This window comes from Staurois parvus, unplaced genomic scaffold (genome assembly GCF_062004578.1).
Source record: "Staurois parvus isolate SC_StPar_1 unplaced genomic scaffold, SC_StPar_1.0 ptg000263l, whole genome shotgun sequence".
NCBI lineage: Eukaryota > Metazoa > Chordata > Amphibia > Anura > Ranidae > Staurois > Staurois parvus.
This window is the reverse complement of record NW_028318059.1, coordinates 3,097,498-3,117,939: the sequence shown is the minus strand read 5'-3', so window position 1 is coordinate 3,117,939 and position 20,442 is coordinate 3,097,498. Positions and strand designations below refer to the sequence as shown.

At 38.6% G+C, this 20,442-nt stretch overlaps 1 protein-coding gene across 1 annotated transcript in view; it reads left to right on the top strand.

Moving 5' to 3' along the window:
• Positions 1-9,244, top strand: part of RAMP2 (receptor activity modifying protein 2) — a 404,185-nt gene extending 394,941 nt beyond the window's left edge. Inside the window, exon 4 of the mRNA XM_089681294.1 lies at positions 2,673-9,244. Coding sequence (XP_089537420.1) covers positions 2,673-2,925 — 253 coding nt within the window. The 3' untranslated portion in view covers positions 2,926-9,244. The remainder of the gene's footprint in view (positions 1-2,672) is intronic.
• The last annotated feature ends 11,198 nt before the right edge of the window (positions 9,245-20,442 follow it).

Here is a 20,442-nt window from a genome sequence, read left to right as displayed (position 1 = left end):
CCAAGTGTAAAGTTTGGTGGAGGGGGAATTATGGTATGGGGGGGGGTCAGGGGTTGGGCTTGGCCCCTTAGTTCCAGTGAAGGGAACTCTTAAGGCATCAGAATAGCAAGACATTTTGGACAATTTCATGCTGCCAACTTTGTGGGAACAGTTTAGGGATGGCCCCTTCCTGCTCCAACATGACTGCGCACCAGTGCAGAAAGGGAGGTCCATAAAGAGATGGATGACAGAGTATGAGGTGGAGGAACTTGACTGGCCTGCACAGAGTCCTGACCTCAAGCCGATAGAACACCTTTGGGATGAATTAGAGTGTAGACTGCGAGCCAGGCCTTCTTGTCTGACATCAGTGCCTGACCTCACAAATGCGCTTCTGGAAGAATGGTCAAACACTCCCATAGACACACTCCTAAACCTCGTGGACAGCTTTCCCAGAAGAGTTGAAGCTGTTATAGCTGCAAAGGGTGGGCCAACTCAATATTGAACCCTACGGACTAAGATTGGGATGCCATTAAAATTCATGTACTGTACATGTAAAGCCAGGTGTCCTAATACTTTTGGCAATATAGTGTATATCATTTCTGTTGCTAGCAGACTACAATTACATGTCTTGAAATTAGCATGGGCAAATTGTTTATAAAATGTATGTTCTATTTTTCATTTGTAGCCTTGAAAATTAAACACATTTCATATATACCTTATTAGCAAACAAATGATTCATTTTTTCTACTCCAAATTGTCTGTAGTTTAAGATATAAAGTGCAGACAGCTAGAATTGCCTGCACACACCTGCAGCAGGTAGTATAGGTGTCTGCATTTATGCCTGCCTACCCTTTTTTTTTTTTTAATAAAAGCATCAAATTTAGGACCACAAGTGTACTCCTAGTCAGCAGTGGAAATTTAGGGTTATACCAAATATTGGAAAAAGTAAGCCCCTAGCAATCAAATTAAACTAAACATAGAGGGCCTATTAAAAAATGTTTACAAGCTAATACAAGTGGCTAATACAAGTGACTTTTACAAGCTAATACAATGGCTAATACAAGTAAAAAAACATGTTCCACCTCCATGTCCATAATTTTTAATGTGTACAATGGTGAACAGGTTTACTTTAAAGTTTCATTTTGTGAAAATACATCAATGATATTGTTGACAAGGTTAGAGACTATAATTTCTAAAATTGAGATTCACCTACATAAACAGAACATCATTAAAACCAGTACCAAACACATCTTCCCTATTACCAGAAGTCCTAAAGATCTCTAAGTTATAGATGTACTGTTTCAGAAACAATGAGCTAATCATTGTAGCATATGTAAAGCCCAACTTTTTTTTTACATTTTGGATTGAGTAAAGAAATGTTAGAATCTGTATCCATTTGTTTTTGCTGTGCCGAGTGGGAAGAGTCACCCTCACTACTAATCCCAGAGACCACTGTTTCTGGTAGAGAAAGCGAAAGGAAATACAACATTTTTCAGAACAGGAATAGAAGAGAAATCTTCCAATGAGTAAGAATATTTTGGTAACAATTGTCTACGGACTCATTTACACAGATGCAGAGATCTGTGCAGTTTGAAGTGCCATTTGTTTATGTTTCTGAAGCAGCATGGAGCTGTGATCAGGCAGCCTGTGTTAATCAATGGAGGCACAGTGGCTGTATGGAATCACCCAAAGATCCAAGTTTGACAAGTACACAGGGACAGGTGCACATCCCCACTGCACACTGCAGCAAAAATATAAGCAAACAGCTCTTCACACTGTATGGGCCTTGGAACCCTTTGGAGAGAAGACCTCTTTTTTTCTTGCTGTGTCGCTGGAAGAGGAATGATATACACAGGGGAAAACACAGACAGGGATCTTATCCATTCCTTACCTTATTTAGAACTAGAAAAAACTGTGGCTTAAGTACACTTTAAAATGGCAGGTCCATTATATTGGAATCCCTTTACCGCCTAAAGTCAAATCTCCCACATCAGCATTATGAAAATAAAGCCACTGTATATATTAAAAAAAAAAAACTTACTTTCATCTTGGATTCTGATGCCAGCAGAAGGCAAAAAAGATATCATGGTGCCTCATTACTGCCTCTCTGAAAACTGGGGCTTGAAACCCAAAAACAATTAGCTTACCAGGGCTGCTTTCTTGTGGGATTTCCAGCACCCAGCTTTCCCAACAAGCAGTGGTGAGGCAGCTAAGGTAAGTATTGTCTTCCTTTTTTTTTGCAATAGCTTAATTTTTAAAACATTTTTGTATGTGGTTTAACCTTGGGAGCTTTCAGCTTTTTCAGGAGCAGATTTTATTTTTTAGAATTTAGTAATTAATAACGTATCCTTAACTGAGATCTACTAGAGACCTAAGAAGAGGCAACTTTGATCATATTAGATCAGTTAAATATATTTATATTTCTTAAGGTCCGTGAATCACAATAACTGATGGAGGATGAGTTTAGTTGATAAAGAAATCTGTAAGAATCTGATGATTCTATGTGAAACTAAACACTGAGTTAGTCTTCCAATGTAGTTACGTCTTAATATACTGTATGCAGAGTATGCAAAACTGTTGCTTTTCAGTGGGACAAGACCCAGTTGTACCACCAGTCTGCATCAGTTTAATGGTCCTGCCATGTGTTGCTGCTTTAAGTAATATTATTTTTTTTCTTCTTTTTTTTACAATAGATTCTACAATGACTTACAAATATGCCTGGAAAACAGTGCTGATATCCTTTCTCTTGCATACCCTAATGAATTGGCACATTCCGCAATTCTAAATGCTCATCAAAAGTTTTTCAGCGGTTGTGTTCTGCCTAAAGAATTCATGGATCCTCCAGAGAATGTGTTGCTGGCATTAATATTTGCACCGATCTGTATAATTCCTTTTCTGGTTACCCTTGTTGTCTATAAGAGCAATACTAGCAAACCACAAACTTAGGGTTTACTGTGGACTCTACTAAGCACTGTGATTAAGCCCCAAAACTGCTTGTTAAGGTGTTAGCAGAAAGTTTGGATAGACTCAGGTCAATTTTTTGACCATGCCTATTACTCATGTTCTAGATTTTCAGTCTCAGACTGAATGTAGTATGTTCTTCAATAGTAATTTAATAGACTTACCTCACATTCTGGCTTGACTTCTTGAAGCTCTTTTTCTACTGTATTTCCATGACGGTCTTTTAATTAATGTCAAAGTGCTTACATTGGAGCATTCTGATTTTATTCTTTGGATTTCATAGCTGTATTAGATCCATCTTCACAGAACTGACTTTTTGCTTGAAGATATAAATTTTTCTTAGAAACAGCCCCAAAAGATCTTCCTCTTTGAACAACCATCAGAAGACTGACGAAAAAAGTACAGTACCTATTGAAAGTATTGCACGATTTTCCACCATGGAAAGCAGGAATCAGAATATAAGGAACAACAGGGCCTAACACTGACTGTACTTTAAATGAGCACTGTGCCATTTATTTTAATGCATAGAATTCTAAAAAAAATATATATTTTTTCAATGTAAAGATAGTCAACCATACATATGAAAGTTACTGTTTAACAAAATACTGGAAACATGTTTTGGCATCATCTCTTTAATATTTATAAAAATACAGTAATATCTCAAAAAGATAAATGATTTAAGATGAAGCGTGTACTTCCAGCGTGAGGGAACTGGTTGGAGATGGTGAAGCCTCCAAGGTGATATTTTGTACATAAACAAACATATATTTATGTTGAAACTACCATATTTAAACTACAACCAGTATTTTGAGAGTATTTTGAAAATAGTTTCTGCTACAGCTAAAGAATGAGATTTCCTGACATATAACTCCAAAGGGAACATTTTGACTGCATGAAAGATGAAACCCTGCTGACTCTGATTCATGTTAGAAAGAAGAAAGTTGGTGGCTAAACTTTCATTTCTGTTCTTTGGTTTCAAGATACACATAAAATTGCGTAATTTAACCCTGTATCATTCTAGGGAAATGAGTATACTGAACTTAAGAAAATCATGAAAATAATTTTATCTGTAATAAATATATATATATATATATATATATATATATATATATATATGAACATGGAGTTTGTGAATGTGTGAGAAAAGTAGTATGCGTGATGGGTGTAATAATGTACTTTTAAGGATCAATAAAGCTAAAGGCTGCCATGTAAGTGTAAGTAGACCTGTGTTTTATGGATTTAGTAATACACTGCCAAATTTGGTGCCTGAGCCATACTTCTAGATACAACGTTTACTGTTCTACGTGTTATCTTGAATGGACACGTGTGCAGCTAAGCCTGTTGAATGTCTGTTTTGACCAGTCTGGTAACCCTGTAGATTTATTAGAATATATGAGCACGTCTGGCGTTTTGAATGCAAATTAAAATCCTAACTATTCCCAACACATAGGCTGATTTATTAAAACTGCAGAGTGCAAAATCTAGTGCAGCTGTGCATAGTAGCCAATCAGCTTCTAACGTCAGCTTGTTCAATTAAACCTTGGCAAAAAAATAGAATTTGATTGGTTTCTGTGCAGATCTGCACTAGATTATGCACTCTTCCACTCTCCAGTTTTAGTAAATCAATCCCATAGTTTTTTACCTAGCCCAAAATGGCCGATAATATAAAATTAATGATGCTGTCTAACTAAAGCTTTATTGAATGGTCTCAGGACCTCCTTCCCAGCTGGTGATCCATCTAGTGATGCAAATATATGCAATGTGCACTTTTAAAATCTTTTCAATCTGAAATTTTCAATTAACACTGTGACATTGTACTCTATGGGACCCATATACAAAAACTTGGAGCGCCACTCAAAACACTTCAAAACTACTCCATGTAGTCCAAAAAACTAGGGTGCTGCCCTTCAAACAAGCTCATCCAGGCTAGCTAAAATAAATCCGAAGACAGAAGGTGGAAATGCCACACACTAGTACCCAATCACTATATATAGAGGTCTGAACTCCTGGCTATGCTTCTATGACATATTTTTACCTGCTTACGGGGGCTTAATCATAGCACCGACACATCTCTGACACATTTCTCTCCTCATAGGCTGGGAGAAATGTGTCAAATACGTGTTGGCACTCCAAACTTTCTTCACCTTTCTATATAGTGTCTGGGCTCCAGTGTGCAGTGTTTCCACCTTCTGTTTTCCATTTATACTCTATGGGATTACACTTTTTCCCTAAGTACATTATTTTTAAATGCACTGAATTGCAATTCCAATTTTCCAGAAGTGTGCATTTGTTACAAGAACTAACAGAACAAACTGAAAGAAATAGCTTACTGTGTGTAGCACCCAGGGGCGGACTGACCATTTGGAAACTCGGGCACTGCCCGAGGGCCCGGGGTCAGTAGGGAGCCCCATGAGATGCCCCTGGTACCTTTTTCATAGGCTTTTTTGAGTTTGGGCAAGGACACAGGGGCCCCATGATCCCCTATTGCCCGAGGGCCCCATGAGTTGTCAGTTCGCCCCTGGTAGCACCCTTTAGCTGAGTGAAAGTGGTAAAATCCACTTTGCAAAGAATAACCAATCACATTCAAGGAGTTGAAACAAAAATAGGATTTTTGCTTGCACATGGTTGTATGACTGAAGTCAACACAGCTTCACCTCATTTACTAACATAGTTGACAATTCACTTTCTAAAAGTCAAAATTCAGACTGCAAGTGAACAGCCTTTGTTCCTTTAATAAATAAATCATGTGTTGTAAATAAATAAAATGTGAACAAGAGGTTAACCTCTTGCCCTCCAGAGGATTTACCCCCCTTCCTGACCAGGTAATTTTTTGCGATACGGCATTGCGTTACTTTGACTGACAATTGCGTGATCATGCAATGCTGCACCCAAATTAAATTTACGTCATTTTTTTTCCACAAATAGAGCTTTCTTTCAGTGGTGTTTTATTGCCTCTGAGTTTCTAATTTTTTGCAATATAAAAAAAAAGATTTTTGACTTTTTGCTATTAAACATGTCAAATAAAAAAAAAGGAAAAATCAAATTTCATCATAAATTTAGCCCAAAATATATACTGCTAAATAGGAAAAAAAAGCCGGACCAATGGGTACGGCACAAATGTTGGGTTTTTTGAGCACCGAAAGAGACCACACGGTAAAATAATACAACCATTTATTGACATAAAATAGTCCTATATTCTTTATAGGACCCATAGTACAAACATGCCCCTCAGAAGAGGGGACAAAAGCAGGGGAAATAAAAACTACTATTCTGCTACATGTTTTTGCTAAAAGAAAAATTAATTGCTTGAAAATGAAAGTTATAGCGTTTACAAATGGCGGTATATGTAATGGATTTTATTTCTTAGTAATGGCGGCGATCAGCGACTTCGGCGGGCATTTTGACACTGGGAGGAACTGACTTGATGTCACTGGCATCCCCAGTAGCAGTGTTCAGTGCTAATAAAAAGTACTGGCACTGTATTAATGGCACTGGGCAGGAAGGGGTTAACATCTGTGGCGATCAAAGGGTTAACTGTGTGCTGTTTTACTATGTGCCGTGTGTGTGTTTTACACTGTAAGCATACCACTTTGTATGGCTCTGCTATACAAAGCCATACAAAGAAGTGTGCAGGAGTTGACAGGGGAGAGATCTGTGTTGTTTATACACAAGTCTCTCCCCCGTTGGTAATACTCGGAGATTGCTGGATGCCGACGGGGAATCACCTGCTGGGACTTGCTGATTGACAGCCAAGGCAGAGAATGGCGGCACGATTACAAAATCATATATATATATACGTGATTTTGAACACCCATGTGGCAGTATTTCTGCTATAGGGCAGCATGGAAGTGGTTAAACATGAAAAAGTTGTACTATTAAGTGATTCTAAAGTTTATTTTTAGTGAACTCTAAAGCAGACACATTATAATCAGTTTGTAAAATATATGCAATCTCCTTTGGATCTTTGGATCCTTTGTAATAAAAGTGCTTACCTGACCAATCCATTCAGCTTGTAATCAGACAAGCACTTGCACTATCTGTGAAATAATAACGGTAGAACACACTGTTCCACTGCTGTGCGTTGTAGTAACATGAGTATTTCCAAAATGCATAGTATAGCATGTATACTACATGTTTTAACACATTGAAATGCTATCAATTTTCGAATGGCACCCCAATGGACATAGGTGCAGCACAGCACACAGTAAAGCACTACCATGTGTTTTGATGTGCTGCATTGCCAGAAATTATGTTTATTCTCTTTTGGATGTTTGCATGTGTTTCCAGCCCATTCATTTGCCCATTCATCTGCCTTTAATGTAGCGTACATTACTGTATCAAACAATATGCATAAACACACCTGCATTAATGCAACACACCAGCACAGGTCTCAATGGCCTCAGTGAATGTCAAATGAACTCCATCAAGCTTATCATTTACTAACTTGTTTACTCCATGAAGGACTATAAAAGCAAAAACAAGGTATAGGGTAAATACCCACTTGGCACCATGCAAGCACATGATAAAATAACCTGGTCCCTCCTATATATTCCCCTCTAAATACTTACCTGAGTCCTATCTCAATCCAGTGCTGTGCCCGAAAACAGCATCACTGCTGTCTCTCCTCTCTCCTCACAGGACTCAGTGGTGACAGCAGGAGCCATTGGGGGTCCAGGAGGTTTCGGGACCACTCTGTGCAATACCAATGCACAGAACAGACAAGTATAACATGTTTGCTATTTTAATTAAAAAAAAAGTATGACTTTACAATAGTTTTAAATTTTATGTCTGACCAAAATAAAACATAAATACAATACATCCCAGGAATGCATGAGCATTTCCCCATGTTTTGCCATTTATAGTATAGTATAGAAAATTCCTGTTGGTCTGCTAAAAATCCAATAAAACCCTAGCTTCCTGAAATTTCAAGAAGTGTTCTCAGTCTTGTCTGAGTCTCCTGCTGTACTACAGAACACCTTTCCTTATTGTAAGCCCTCATGCACACTGGACGTTTTGATAACGCTGGTAACGTTAGCTGTAAGTCACGTTAAAAATGTGAGTTTTTCAGCTTTTTTTAGTGGCTTTGCATTAGTGTTTAGCCGCGATTAGTGGCATTTTCCTGCATTTTTTAGAGTTTTTTTTTAACCCCCCCAAATTTTTTTTTTGGTTAACAAAAATCTAAAAACGGCGATTTGTGGCATTTTACTGAGTTTTGCCGCATTTTCAGCGTTAGAGTGTTTTTACAGCTAAAAAAACCTCATTGATTACAGCATATGTGTGTATGGACACATAGGATAACATGCTGGGGAGTTTATTGACTAAAAAATAATGTCAGACGCCAAAAACAGCAGCTGTAAAAACATCAAGTGTGCATGAGGGATAAGAGCTGATTCACACATGTGCAACGCGGATTGAAGCTCAGGTTTCACTGCTAATTGACACAGTAGTTGTTCAGCTGTTCATGTCAGGTTTACATCAGGTTCAGGATAGGATGAGGTCAGGATTTTATCCTGCTCAAACATATTCGGTTTAGAAGTCAATAGCCTGTAATCCGCACCTGAACCAGGCACCACTGCTCAGAAATCCAACATGACTCTATTTCAAATTTGAATCCGCACTGCCAGTGAACTGGACATATGTGAACAGGCACCAAAGGAAGCAATGTTATTTCACATGTCATTCAAACTGCATCTAATCTGCATATATGTTAACCGGCACTAATGGACATGGTGAGAAGGACATGTCTCTGCAGAACTGGGCTAGGCTGACATCATTGCCTGGGATTTCAGTCTAGTAGATGATGTCAGTTCATTACAGGATGTTAGAAGCTCACTAGGTTTCTGGCAGATCAACAAGTATTTTTCTATACTTGCAGCTAAAACATGGCCAAATGTGCATATACTGTAGAAATGTACTATTTTGTTTTATTTTGCCCTGACATAAACTTTAAATTCAGGTCAGTGTATTCAGAAAGGCTGTAGTTTTTTTAACAGTCTGCCTATAAAAATACACAGACATTATTAAGTTTACGTTAATAATGTCTGTGTATTTGTATGTGCAGGTTGTCTGCCAAATATATCACATGCTGACAGTCCGTGAGTACACACTTTGTTTTTTATGTATATATGGCACATGGATGTGGTTCTTTTCTAGTCTTGTGTTTGCATTTGATAACATGGATTTTTCCACCTACAGATATAATGGATTTTACAAAATTATAACATTTAGTGTGAAATATGTGCAACTCTAAATAAGCAATTTGTGCCTGCATTGAGTCTTTTGAGAAATAAAAAATCTAATTTTGCTTTGTTTGATTCTGTTACCAGCAGTGGGGCCTTGTTAGGGGCTGGGCAAATAACATACTCAGCCATCATGTAGGGATTTTTTAAATGCATTGCTAGTGGAGTGCTTCTTCAATTTTGAAACCAGATAAACAAACCATTTTTTACTCAACACTCATTTTACATTTTCCTAGTAAATTATTTTCACAAAACTCACAAAAATGCATAATACATGAAATTTTGTGCATCAGTATTCATTTACATAGATATATGCATAGACATACTTCATGTCAATACACAAAAATGTTGCATGCATTATATATATACTTATATTAGCAATTTCAGGACCTTACCCACTTCAACTGTCACCGCCTACCTGCCTAGGTCAATTTTTTTTTGGATACAGATAGAGCTTTTGTTTGGTGGTATTTATTCACCACTGATATTTTTTTTTTTTTGCTATATAAACAAAAAAAAAAACAAATATTGAAAAAAAAAATTTTTTCTTTGTTTCTGTTATAAGAGTTTCTTCACAAGGTGTGATAACCTAATTACTGGAATGCCCATGGCATAACAACATGGTGGTAAGTCACATAGCTTTTCACACACAAGCATGTTCTGACATCTTCTGACTTGCACTTGCCTTGGTCACAGACCACTTGGCTCGTTCTTTACCAAGTAGTAGAAGAAATAACGTGTATGTGTTGCTCTGGAGCAGAGGATTAACATCAAATTTTGTGTAAACTTTGGCAAAAGTGCGAGTGAAACTTTAGCTTTGTTACAACAGGCTTAAGGTGAACATTCCATGAAGAAATCAAGTGTTTTTTAATGGCCAGGAATTTATGCAGCCAAAAAATGCAAAGGACAGATACAACAGTGGATAGAGTGTAATTACTCATATGCTCAAATCGAAGATTGAGTTTGCGAATGATTGCAGAAGAACTGAACATGAACAAGGAACAGTGCAGCAGATTCTAACTAAGGATTTGGGAAAGAGAAAGATTTCTGTAAAGATGGTGCCTCAAATCTTGACAGAAGATCAGAAAAAATGTAATTTTCAAAATGCATTTATTTTTTGAAGATCAAACTTTTTTTACAGTCCATTCCTAGAATGAAATTGTAGTTTTGCTGGAAACTGCTCTGCTGATCCTAGTGCAGAACAGCCTGCACATACAGTACTAAAAAGGTAGCAACTATCTTTACAGCTACAATACATACAAATGCAGCATCAATATCATATACAAATATCCAGCTAAATACATAAAAATCTTTTCTGCTTGTTTATTTAAATAACTTTTTTTGAATATAAAATATATGAAAAAAAAGTGTGTGGGTAAAAAAATAAAATAAAATAATGGATTGTAAATATACAGTGTACTGGCAGAACATACATAAATCAATAACATATATTAACATATCTTACATTACTGCATATTCAAACTCATAATCATCAAGGTAAAAACCCTGAAAACAATCTTTAAAAAACCCTCAAAATAGAGGGAATGGAAGGAGTGAAATGAAAGGGGGAAGAAAAACCCACTTGTTGACCCCACATAGAAAATTTACTGAAGGCAGGCGACACGTACAGGCACAATCATGTACATGCACGTCATTGTGCTTGCTCCAGTTTAAGAGCACGTTGCATGCCCTTGCATGCCCCTGTCAGCCGTTTCCATCAGACACAGTGGATCACTGTTACCAGTAACTGGGTATCGTGATTGCTATGACTGGTTATGGCAATTACACACTAACAAAGTAAGCAACCTGTCAGGAATGGGGTTCCATTCATGAACAGCATGCTGTGTACATGTGATCTGTGATCGGCCCACAGCAATCACATGGTACCTGTCTACCTGTATCATGTGATTAGCTGTAGCCAATCACAGATCACAACCAAAAGCAAGTTGTTTATGAGTTCACCCATTCATGACAAATGATCTTCACAATATAAGCAATAACAGTGTAAAAAAAATTCCTGATCATCCCCCCAGAGTAGTACAATGTTAGTATGGTGACACAACTCTAATGACAGGGTGTCAAAATAAATGTTAAAAAAAAGGTTTAAAAACTGAATAAAAAAATTATGTATTTTTTTTCAAACTATCATCAGTCAGTGTCTCTGATCATCACCACACCAGTCATAGGATAACGCAGTGCTGTACTGGTGACAGAAAAAAATAGTTAAAAAAATGTGACAAAAAGATACAAAACATCTAAATATCTTGGACTGTCTACTTTCCAAAAAAGGGTTATTTGGGGGGGGGGGGGGGGGGTGTTTGTATTATCCCTGCATTTTAGGGTCTCAAGATATTAGATAAGCCATCAGTACATCAGGATTGATCATATTTCAAATATACAATATATACCATAGTTTGAAGACACTATAACTTCACACAAACCAATTAATATACATTTATTGGGATTTTTTTTTTACCAAAGATGTAGCAGAATACCTATTGTCTTATATTTATGAATTTCTAAAAAAAAGAAAGCTCTATTTGTGTGGGAAAAAATTATATAAATCTCATTTGGGTACAGTGTTGCATGGCCGCACAATTGCCAGATAAAGTAGCACAGTGCCAAATAGCAAAAAATGTCCTGGTCATGAAGGAGGTAAAATCTTTTGGAGGTCAAGTGGATAAAGGTTAAATTCGATGTTTAGGCCACCTGTAGCTAAAACTTTACTTTTGTAAATCCAACAGGATTTCCTTTTACTTTTTACTGATGAAATCATTACCTTTCCATGACCTCTTACCTTTTTCCAAACCCCAAAACTGCATACCACTCAGATTTTTACCATGGAAAAAATTTAAATGCTTGGCTATACTATGGGGTTCAATATCTAGAAAATGTGGCGCTACTCATAAATCCCAAAGACACTAAAGTGAAAAAGTGCCACACTAAATATAACTTATTACACAATAAAAAAAAAAATGCAATAAGCCACGTGAATCAATAATATATATAATAATCAAGTGGTCATGGTGATCAAATAAAACTTCTAAATATATACCATAACATAAAATAGTGCACAAAATCAGTGTATTGACAATCTTATATTATGCAAAAACAAATAAAGGTGAATAATTCTCAATATTATAAGCCACACATAAATACGATATAAAAATAATTATAATGATGAAAAAACTGTGGTAACACGTGCAAATACAGTGCAAATACCACACTGAAAAAAACAACTATGTAAGTATGATGTGTTAAAAAATAGTCCGATGAGTGGGTGACACCACTACTGCAATTCCAAACACACGTGACCATACAGTGAAGTGACTCCAGGTGCAGAAACTCCAACAAACGGCTAGATTAGCCTCTCATCTCCAGGCTTCGACCCATAAGGGTCAAAGCGTTTAGTGGGATCAAACCCTCAGATCCTTTCAGCATACACTGGTATCCACTGGTCCGCTCTCCCCATACACAGGTCTCCTTCTCTAGGGGTCAACAATCAAGCAGTGGCTCCTCTTATGGGGTATGGGTATGTGCCAGTAAAGACATAAACACAATCTCCCATAGTGTAGTAGGTTAATTTAATAAAGATCCAAAAATATACATAAAAAAATGACTCACATTAGTCCTCGAAAATAACAGCTTCACAACCCTATGCCTAGTGCCCTGAGGAAGTCACATGACATTGGGACGCAACGCGTCAGCCTGACATGGTGACGCACTTCCGGCGTGGTGGCCATCTTGGTGCACCCTTGATTTTTCTACACCCATGCAGAGTACACCCAAAAGCATAGGGTTGTGAAGCTGTTATTTTCAAGGACTAATGTGAGTCGTTTTTTGCTGTATATTTTTGGAACTTTATTAAATTAACCTACTACACTATGGGAGATTGTGTTTATTTCTTTACTGGCACATACCCATACACCATAAGAGGAGCCACTGCTTGATTGTCGACCCCTAGAGAAGGAGATCTGTGTATGGGGAGAGCGGACCAGTGGATACCAGTGTATGCTGAAAGGATCTGAGGGTTTGATCCCACTAAACGCTTTGACCCTTACGGGTCGAAGCCTGGAGGTGAGAGGCTAATCTAGCCAATTTTTGGAGTTTCTGCACCTGGAGTCACTTCACTGTATGGTCACGTGTGTTTGAAATTGCAGTAGTGGTGTCACCCACTTATCGGATTTTTTTTTAACACATCACACTTACATAGTTGTTTTTTTCAGTGTGGTATTTGCACTGTATTTGCACGTGTTACCACAGTTTTTTCATCATTATAATTATTTTTATATCGTATTTATGTGTGGGTTATAACATCGAGAATTATTCACCTTTATTTGTTTTTGTATAATATAAGATTGTCAATACACTGATTTTATGCACTATTTTATGTTATGGTATATATTTAGAAGTTTTATTTGATCACCATGACCACTTGATTATCATATATATTATTGATTCACGTGGCTTATTGCATTTTTTTTTAATTATTATTATTTAATAAGTTATATTTAGTGTGGCACTTTTTCACTTTAGTGTCTTTGGGATCTATGAGTAGCGCCACATTTTCTAGATATTGTTTCCTATTTAAATCATGGGTATATGATTTAATGTTGGCAGCTTCTCTCTTTAGTTTATTTATTTTTTGGTTGTATAGTAGCGCAGGAGGTTCACACCATCCTTGTTAGTTTATACTATGGGGTTGATTTAATACAACTGAAGAGTACAATATCTGGTGCAGGTCTGCATAAAAAACAATCAACTTCCAGAATGTTTTGTCAAAGCTTAATTGAACAAACTGAAGTTGATTGGCTACCATTCACAGATGCACCAGATTCGCAACCTCCAGTTGTAGTATGTCAACCCCAATGTTTAGCAAACCGGCTTTTGTATTATAGCCATGTTCTCACATTAGTGTAGTAATCTAGGAATGCAGCCAACATATAGCTGGGCACATGAACACTCAATCATGTAAACCGCTACTTGCATAGAACATGACATAAACTCCTTCAAAATATACTTCCTTCACATAGCTGATGCCATAAATTATTTTCTTCATCTTCTATTGTGTTTCGCTTTCTTTCATGGGTAGCACCTACTACATGCATAGAAGCCTTCCTGATAAAAAACAAAACAAAAAAAAAACATGGTTGTTTGGGGGGGATCCAGCGCTCCTTTTACCAATCTATCTCTTAATGTAGCGGTTCTTCTGGAAACACACCTAGGGTGCTCTGGAATAATATGGGTGAAACTCGAAAAATTTGAATATCGTGCAAAAGTTCATTTATTTCAGTAATGCAACTTAAAAGGTGAAACTAATATATGAGATAGACTCATTACATGCAAAGCAAGATAGTTGAAGCTGTGATTTGTCATAATTGTGATGATTATGGCTTACAGCTCATGAAAACCCCAAATCCACAATCTCAGAAAATTAGAATATTACATACAATCAATAAAACAAGGATTGTACATAGAACAATATTGGACCTCTAAAAAGTATAAGCATGCATATGTACTCAGTACTTGGTTTGGGCCCCTTTTGCAGCAATTACTGCCTCAATGCGGCGTGGCATGGAAGCTATCAGCCTGTGGCACTGCTGAGGTGTTATGGAAGACCAGGATGCTTCAATAGCGTCCTTCTGCTCTTCTGCATTGTTCGGTCTCATGTCTCTCATCTTTCTCTTGGCAATGCCCCATAGATTCTCTATGGGGTTCAGGTCAGGCGAGTTTGCTGGCCAATCAAGCACAGTAATCCCACGGTCATTGAACCAGGTTTTGGTGCTTTTGGCAGTGTGTGCAGGTGCCAAGTCCTGCTGGAAAATGAAGTCAGCATCCCCATAAAGCGTGTCTGTGGAAGTAAGCATGAAGTGCTCCAAAATCTCCTGGTAGACGGCTGCGTTGACCCTGGACTTAATGAAGCATAGTGGACCTTCACACTGGACTTCAAGCATCTTGCAGTGTGTGCCTCTCCATTCTTCCTCCATACTCTGGGTCCTTGGTTTCCAAATGAGATGCAAAAGTTGCTCTCATCAGAAAAGAGGACTTTGGACCACTGAGCAACAGACCAGGTCTGTTTTTCTTTAGCCCAGGTAAGATGCTTCTGATGTTGTTTGTTGTTCAGGAGCAGCTTGACAAGAGGAATACGACATTTGAAGCCCATGTATAGGATCCCTCTGTGTGTGGTGGCTCTTGATGCACTGACTCCAGCCTCAGTCCACTCCTTGTGAAAGTGCCCAACACTTTTGAATGGCCTTTTCCTGACAATCCTCTCCAGGCTGCGGTCATCCCTGGTGCTTGTTGTCCTTTTTTTTTCCACACTTTTCCCTTCCACATAACTTTCTATTAATGTGCTTTGATACAGCACTTTGGGAACATCCAACTTCTTTTGTAATTACCTTTTGAGGCTTTCCCTCCTTATGGAGGGTGTCAATGATGGTTTTCTGCACAACTGTCAGGTCAGAGGTCTTTCCCATGATTGTGATTCCTACTGAACCAGACTGACAGACCATTTAAAGGCTCAGGAACCCTTTGCAGGTGTTATGGCTTAATTAGCTGATTAGAGTGGGATACTTTGAGCCTAGAATATTGCACCTTTTCACAATATTCTAATTTTCTGAGATTGTGGATTTGGGGTTTTCATGAGCTGTGTAACGGAACCGGAACCCAGACCGCACTGAGTTTTTCCGTTATAGCACAACTTCCCCTGTCCGAACACCATCCACGGACCACACCCTCGAAATCCCTCAGGAAAAAGACAACACCCAGCTCTTCATAATACAGGAAGCCAACTCTTTATTTTAACACAAAACACAGAATATATACAGAGGGCGGGGAAACAACCAGGAACAGGAAATACATCATCAACCCACCCTATCAGTGGGAAGGGCTACAGGGAACCACCCCAACCAACCCAAGACACAGAACAATGGGATGCAGCCATGCGGCAAAGGACATTGACCAACCCCCACACCAATACACAAACAGTACATCCCATAATAGTTGGCTGGACAGGAAGACACAGCACCATGGGGGGGAGCACATGGCAAACAGACAATGGACAGCCATGTGGCCTAGGCAAAGGACAACACACAAATGCACAATACTGGGACATTCACATACACACCCTGTACCCTTAAACAGGCACAGGGTGGGTTAAACATAATGATTTGGGGAGATGATACAGAGGTCCCCCCACCCCCAAAAGTCACTCCCATCACAAGCTGTAAGCCATAATCATCACAATTATGACAAATCACGGCTTGAACTATCTTGTTTTGCATGTAATGAGTCTATCTCATATATTAGTCTCAGCTTTTAAGTTGCATTACTGAAATAAATGAACTTTTGCACGAAATTCGAATTTTTCGAGTTTCACCTGTAGAGGCAATAATAGTCTGCCCTTCTTTAGTATTTTCCAGTGTTCATAATAATTTTTTCAGTTTTCTTATAATGGACATTAAAGTCCAAAATTATGCTAGTTTTAACACCTGGATTTTTTACTTTGTTCTTTTCTTTCTCTTCAGTCAATAGTTTTCTCCTCACATTACATATTTTCTCCATTCTCTAACCACAAACTTTTCCTTATACCCCTATTTATGAATCTATCCCCTATCATTCTAGCCTGCTTCCAATAGGTTTTTAGCTTAGTACAATTTCTCCCTAATCAGACAAACTGCCTCTTCAGTATAATCATCAATCACGTTATGGTGGCACCTATTTCTGCGTATGTATCCATTTCTATCTGAGGGTTTGCAAAGTGTTTCCATCACAAATCTACCTTTTTGATAACTGTTCAACAAATCCAAAATCTCAGTATATGTGTGGTGCTGTTTCCAAGACAACTTTACATTTTTCATCATTATTGTGCATCTTGGATTTAAAAACTTCCAAGCTTTCCTCATCGCCTTCCCAAGTCAGCACAATATCATCTACAAGTCTCTAATAATGTATATATCTTTCATCACATATTCCTACTCCCACTTTGACATTATTGTACATGCAAGATAATGGCACTGCAACCCAATCATGCAATCCGCCAGAAAGAGCTCTCTGTTTCCACTCACCATGCCTGACCCGCGGTCTTCACCCCACAACACAAGAGTCCTTCCATGTAGAAAAAGACAACCAGCTGAGGATGAATAAGATTTTCTTTATTTCGTTCAAGGAGTACACATGTTCCAAACACAGCCAACACTAACGCGTTTCAGCCTTTCAAGGCCTTATTCATAGTTAATCTGACATTACAAACTAGACAGATATATAGCAAGCTAAACTCCCCCATGGGATAACAATAGGCCATTTAACCATTAAGTTACTCTGCTGGACAGCACAACAAATACAACATATACTCAAATATTGAATCAAAATAAAATAAATATATATATATATTACATTATTAGTGGAATATCAGTTAAATCAATTACATAAAAACAGCTGCAGGAACCTAATATTTTCATGGGGGTATGTCAGCGCTTGGCTCCTGCTACTCAATAAGCACCTCTTTTCTTTCAGTGCTCAGAAGTTGTTCTGCTGTTGTTGGTTAATTATCAGCCACTCGGTGTCTCCACAGTGACTCACTTGGATACCATTACCTACCTCATTATTCCAGCCTACAGCCAGCCCTTTTTTCTATGTTAGCAGCTTAGCTCATTTGCTCCTTGCCCTTGCGTGGTCTATGATCTCCAGTGTGTTCCTACTTGCAACTCCATCTGGCTGACTTCTCTTCTGGTTCCTGTTCCTGATTTTTGGCTCCTGACTACGCTATCTTCTGAACTGAAACTGCCCCTAGGAAAGCACCCCAGGGACACAGCTGTATATAGCACCCCACGAGGCTTGTACCAGCTTATTGATCCAAGATATAGACATAAGAGTGGGACAAAATTTTTAAGAAACATTCTAATTCTTTATTGGAATATCAAAATACAAAAATTCTCAAAACCATATAAACCCTCCCCCCTTAATGTCAAAACCACATTCCTTCACCATAGGAATAACCATAAAACAAGACAATGTTGTCTTAATTAAAATAAGAGAAGTCTGGACCATACCACAGAACACTGTGAATGAACAAAGCAGTCACCAAGGGTTAATTCCCTTGGAGAGTCCCAGTCACGGTGACTACTTCTTTCACCCACCAATTAAATGCAGAAATCAGTAATGTTGAAAAGTGAACCACAGAGAATGAAAACACAGCGGGAAATATCAATATATAACTGGATAACCAGTCACTGAGGCACTTACATAAATGCAAGAGCATACTAAATATTGTCTTCAAAACAAAATTCCATCTTATTAGGCTGACAAAAGTAAATATTTATGCTGCACGCAGTAGGTTTTAGTAAAGTGACACACAGTTACTTAACATGGAAGTCATCGACTTTCAAATAGCAAGAGCAGTGAAGCAGAAACTATTGAGTCAATGATAACTTAGGTGTAATAAAGCTATTTAGCCTCAAATAGCACAATGCTCTCACCTCCTCTGGATAACTCCTCTCTAATTAGTGCATATAGCTACTCCAGACTGGCAGATATCCCACAAGCCATCAGGAATCTCATTGTCAGTTCCAGGCATTCAGAAGGAGATCTAGGAGGTAAGGTACACAACACTGTCAACCAGGGCGGCACTTGAGACAACTCAAAGCAAAGCAGCAGATGGTTAGGTCAGACACTGACAAAGTTATCTGCATGACTCTCACCCATTCCAAATGTAACTGCTCATCTGTTTTGTCCTCAAGGTGTGCTTGTCCTGCTTCAACTGTAGCCCAGACATGTGTGTTACTTCAGCTCACAGCATTTCCCGCCAGTAGTCTACACAGTCTGTGAAGGCTGATCAGCTGTCCACTTCCAAGTTTCAGCTTGAAAGGTGGGCTGGCATGGTCTGGGAGGTTCCGAACTGTCAGCCAATCACATCAATGCGTTTTGGCGAAAAGCATAACTCAGATTCCTCAGGATATACAGCTTTGGAAGCTGAGTTACGCCTAATGGAGAGGAGAAGGGTACAAACTTGAAAGGGGACACATACAAATAAATACTCAATATCAAATATATAGATATACACAAGAATATACATTTTGTTTTCCAGATTTAAATAAGGCTTATGTACATTCTGACAACAGGTCCCTGTAGCCAGCAAGTTATCAAACCAGAGCACATAAACATCCTGCCTGCAGCTCCCTGCTGCTAGTAAATTTACTTTAAGACAGTATAGCTATCAAAAAGTAATATAGGGCAACATACATCCTAACTACAGCACCCTGCAGCTAACAAATTTGTGAAGCATATATACACAAATCACTTATTATCAATAGACAAACTATACACACATTGTTTTCTTTTAGTTGGAGCAACCTCCCCCTAAAGAGAAGTCCTCCAGCAAACTGTAGAACATATTATCAAAAGTCCCAAATTTGAATAGAAGGACAACCATCCATGATGAACCTGCAAAGGGGAAAACAGATATACAACCCTCACATGCTAAACTATCTACACAGTCTGCTAGCAGGGGGTTATGATCCTGCTAACAGAGAACTTTTTACACACAAGAGTCTCTGAAGGAGGATCCCTTCCATAGTATCAGTCTCTTTAACAATGTCCTGGGTCTTAACACCAGATATCTCTCACAATATCAGGACAAAGGGGGAAAGAAAAATGGTGAGTGGCATGACTCGGCCCAGCAGCTCAAACAAGAAAAAGGGGTTTTTCCAAACGCTTTCACCAGTATAGCTCAGGGTTAGGTAGCCTGGAACTGGAACCCCATTTAGGCACCGAGTAGCTACTGCTGGGCCGGCTGGCCTTAATGATGACTACTTGGTCCTTGTAGATGACCCTTCCTCAGCTCCACTCCAGCAGTCTTTCTCCATGTAGATCCCAGAGAGTGCTGCTGTACTCACTCAGTCCTCTTTGCTCCCTGCTGCTCCACATCTCAATCCCATTCATGCCTGACTGCTGAAGCTAGGGGACCCCTCCCAGGCACCGACAGTTTCCTCAGCACTCCATCTTCCATCGAGTCCTCTGTCAGCCTGACTCTCTCATATTTATGGGCCAGTCCACTATTCTACCAGGGCCACCAAACCTGGGATTAGCCAGACTCCTGTGAACATGCAGATCAGGTCTCCACTTTTTCCTGCTTACCGACTTCAGGAAGGTTCTATGGTCAGGAGGAGGTGAAAGAGCCACAGCCTGTTGAGTCATCCAGCTGACCTGCAATAACCTGACCTCATACACAGACTCACAAAACTACCTTGAGTCATAACAATGATTT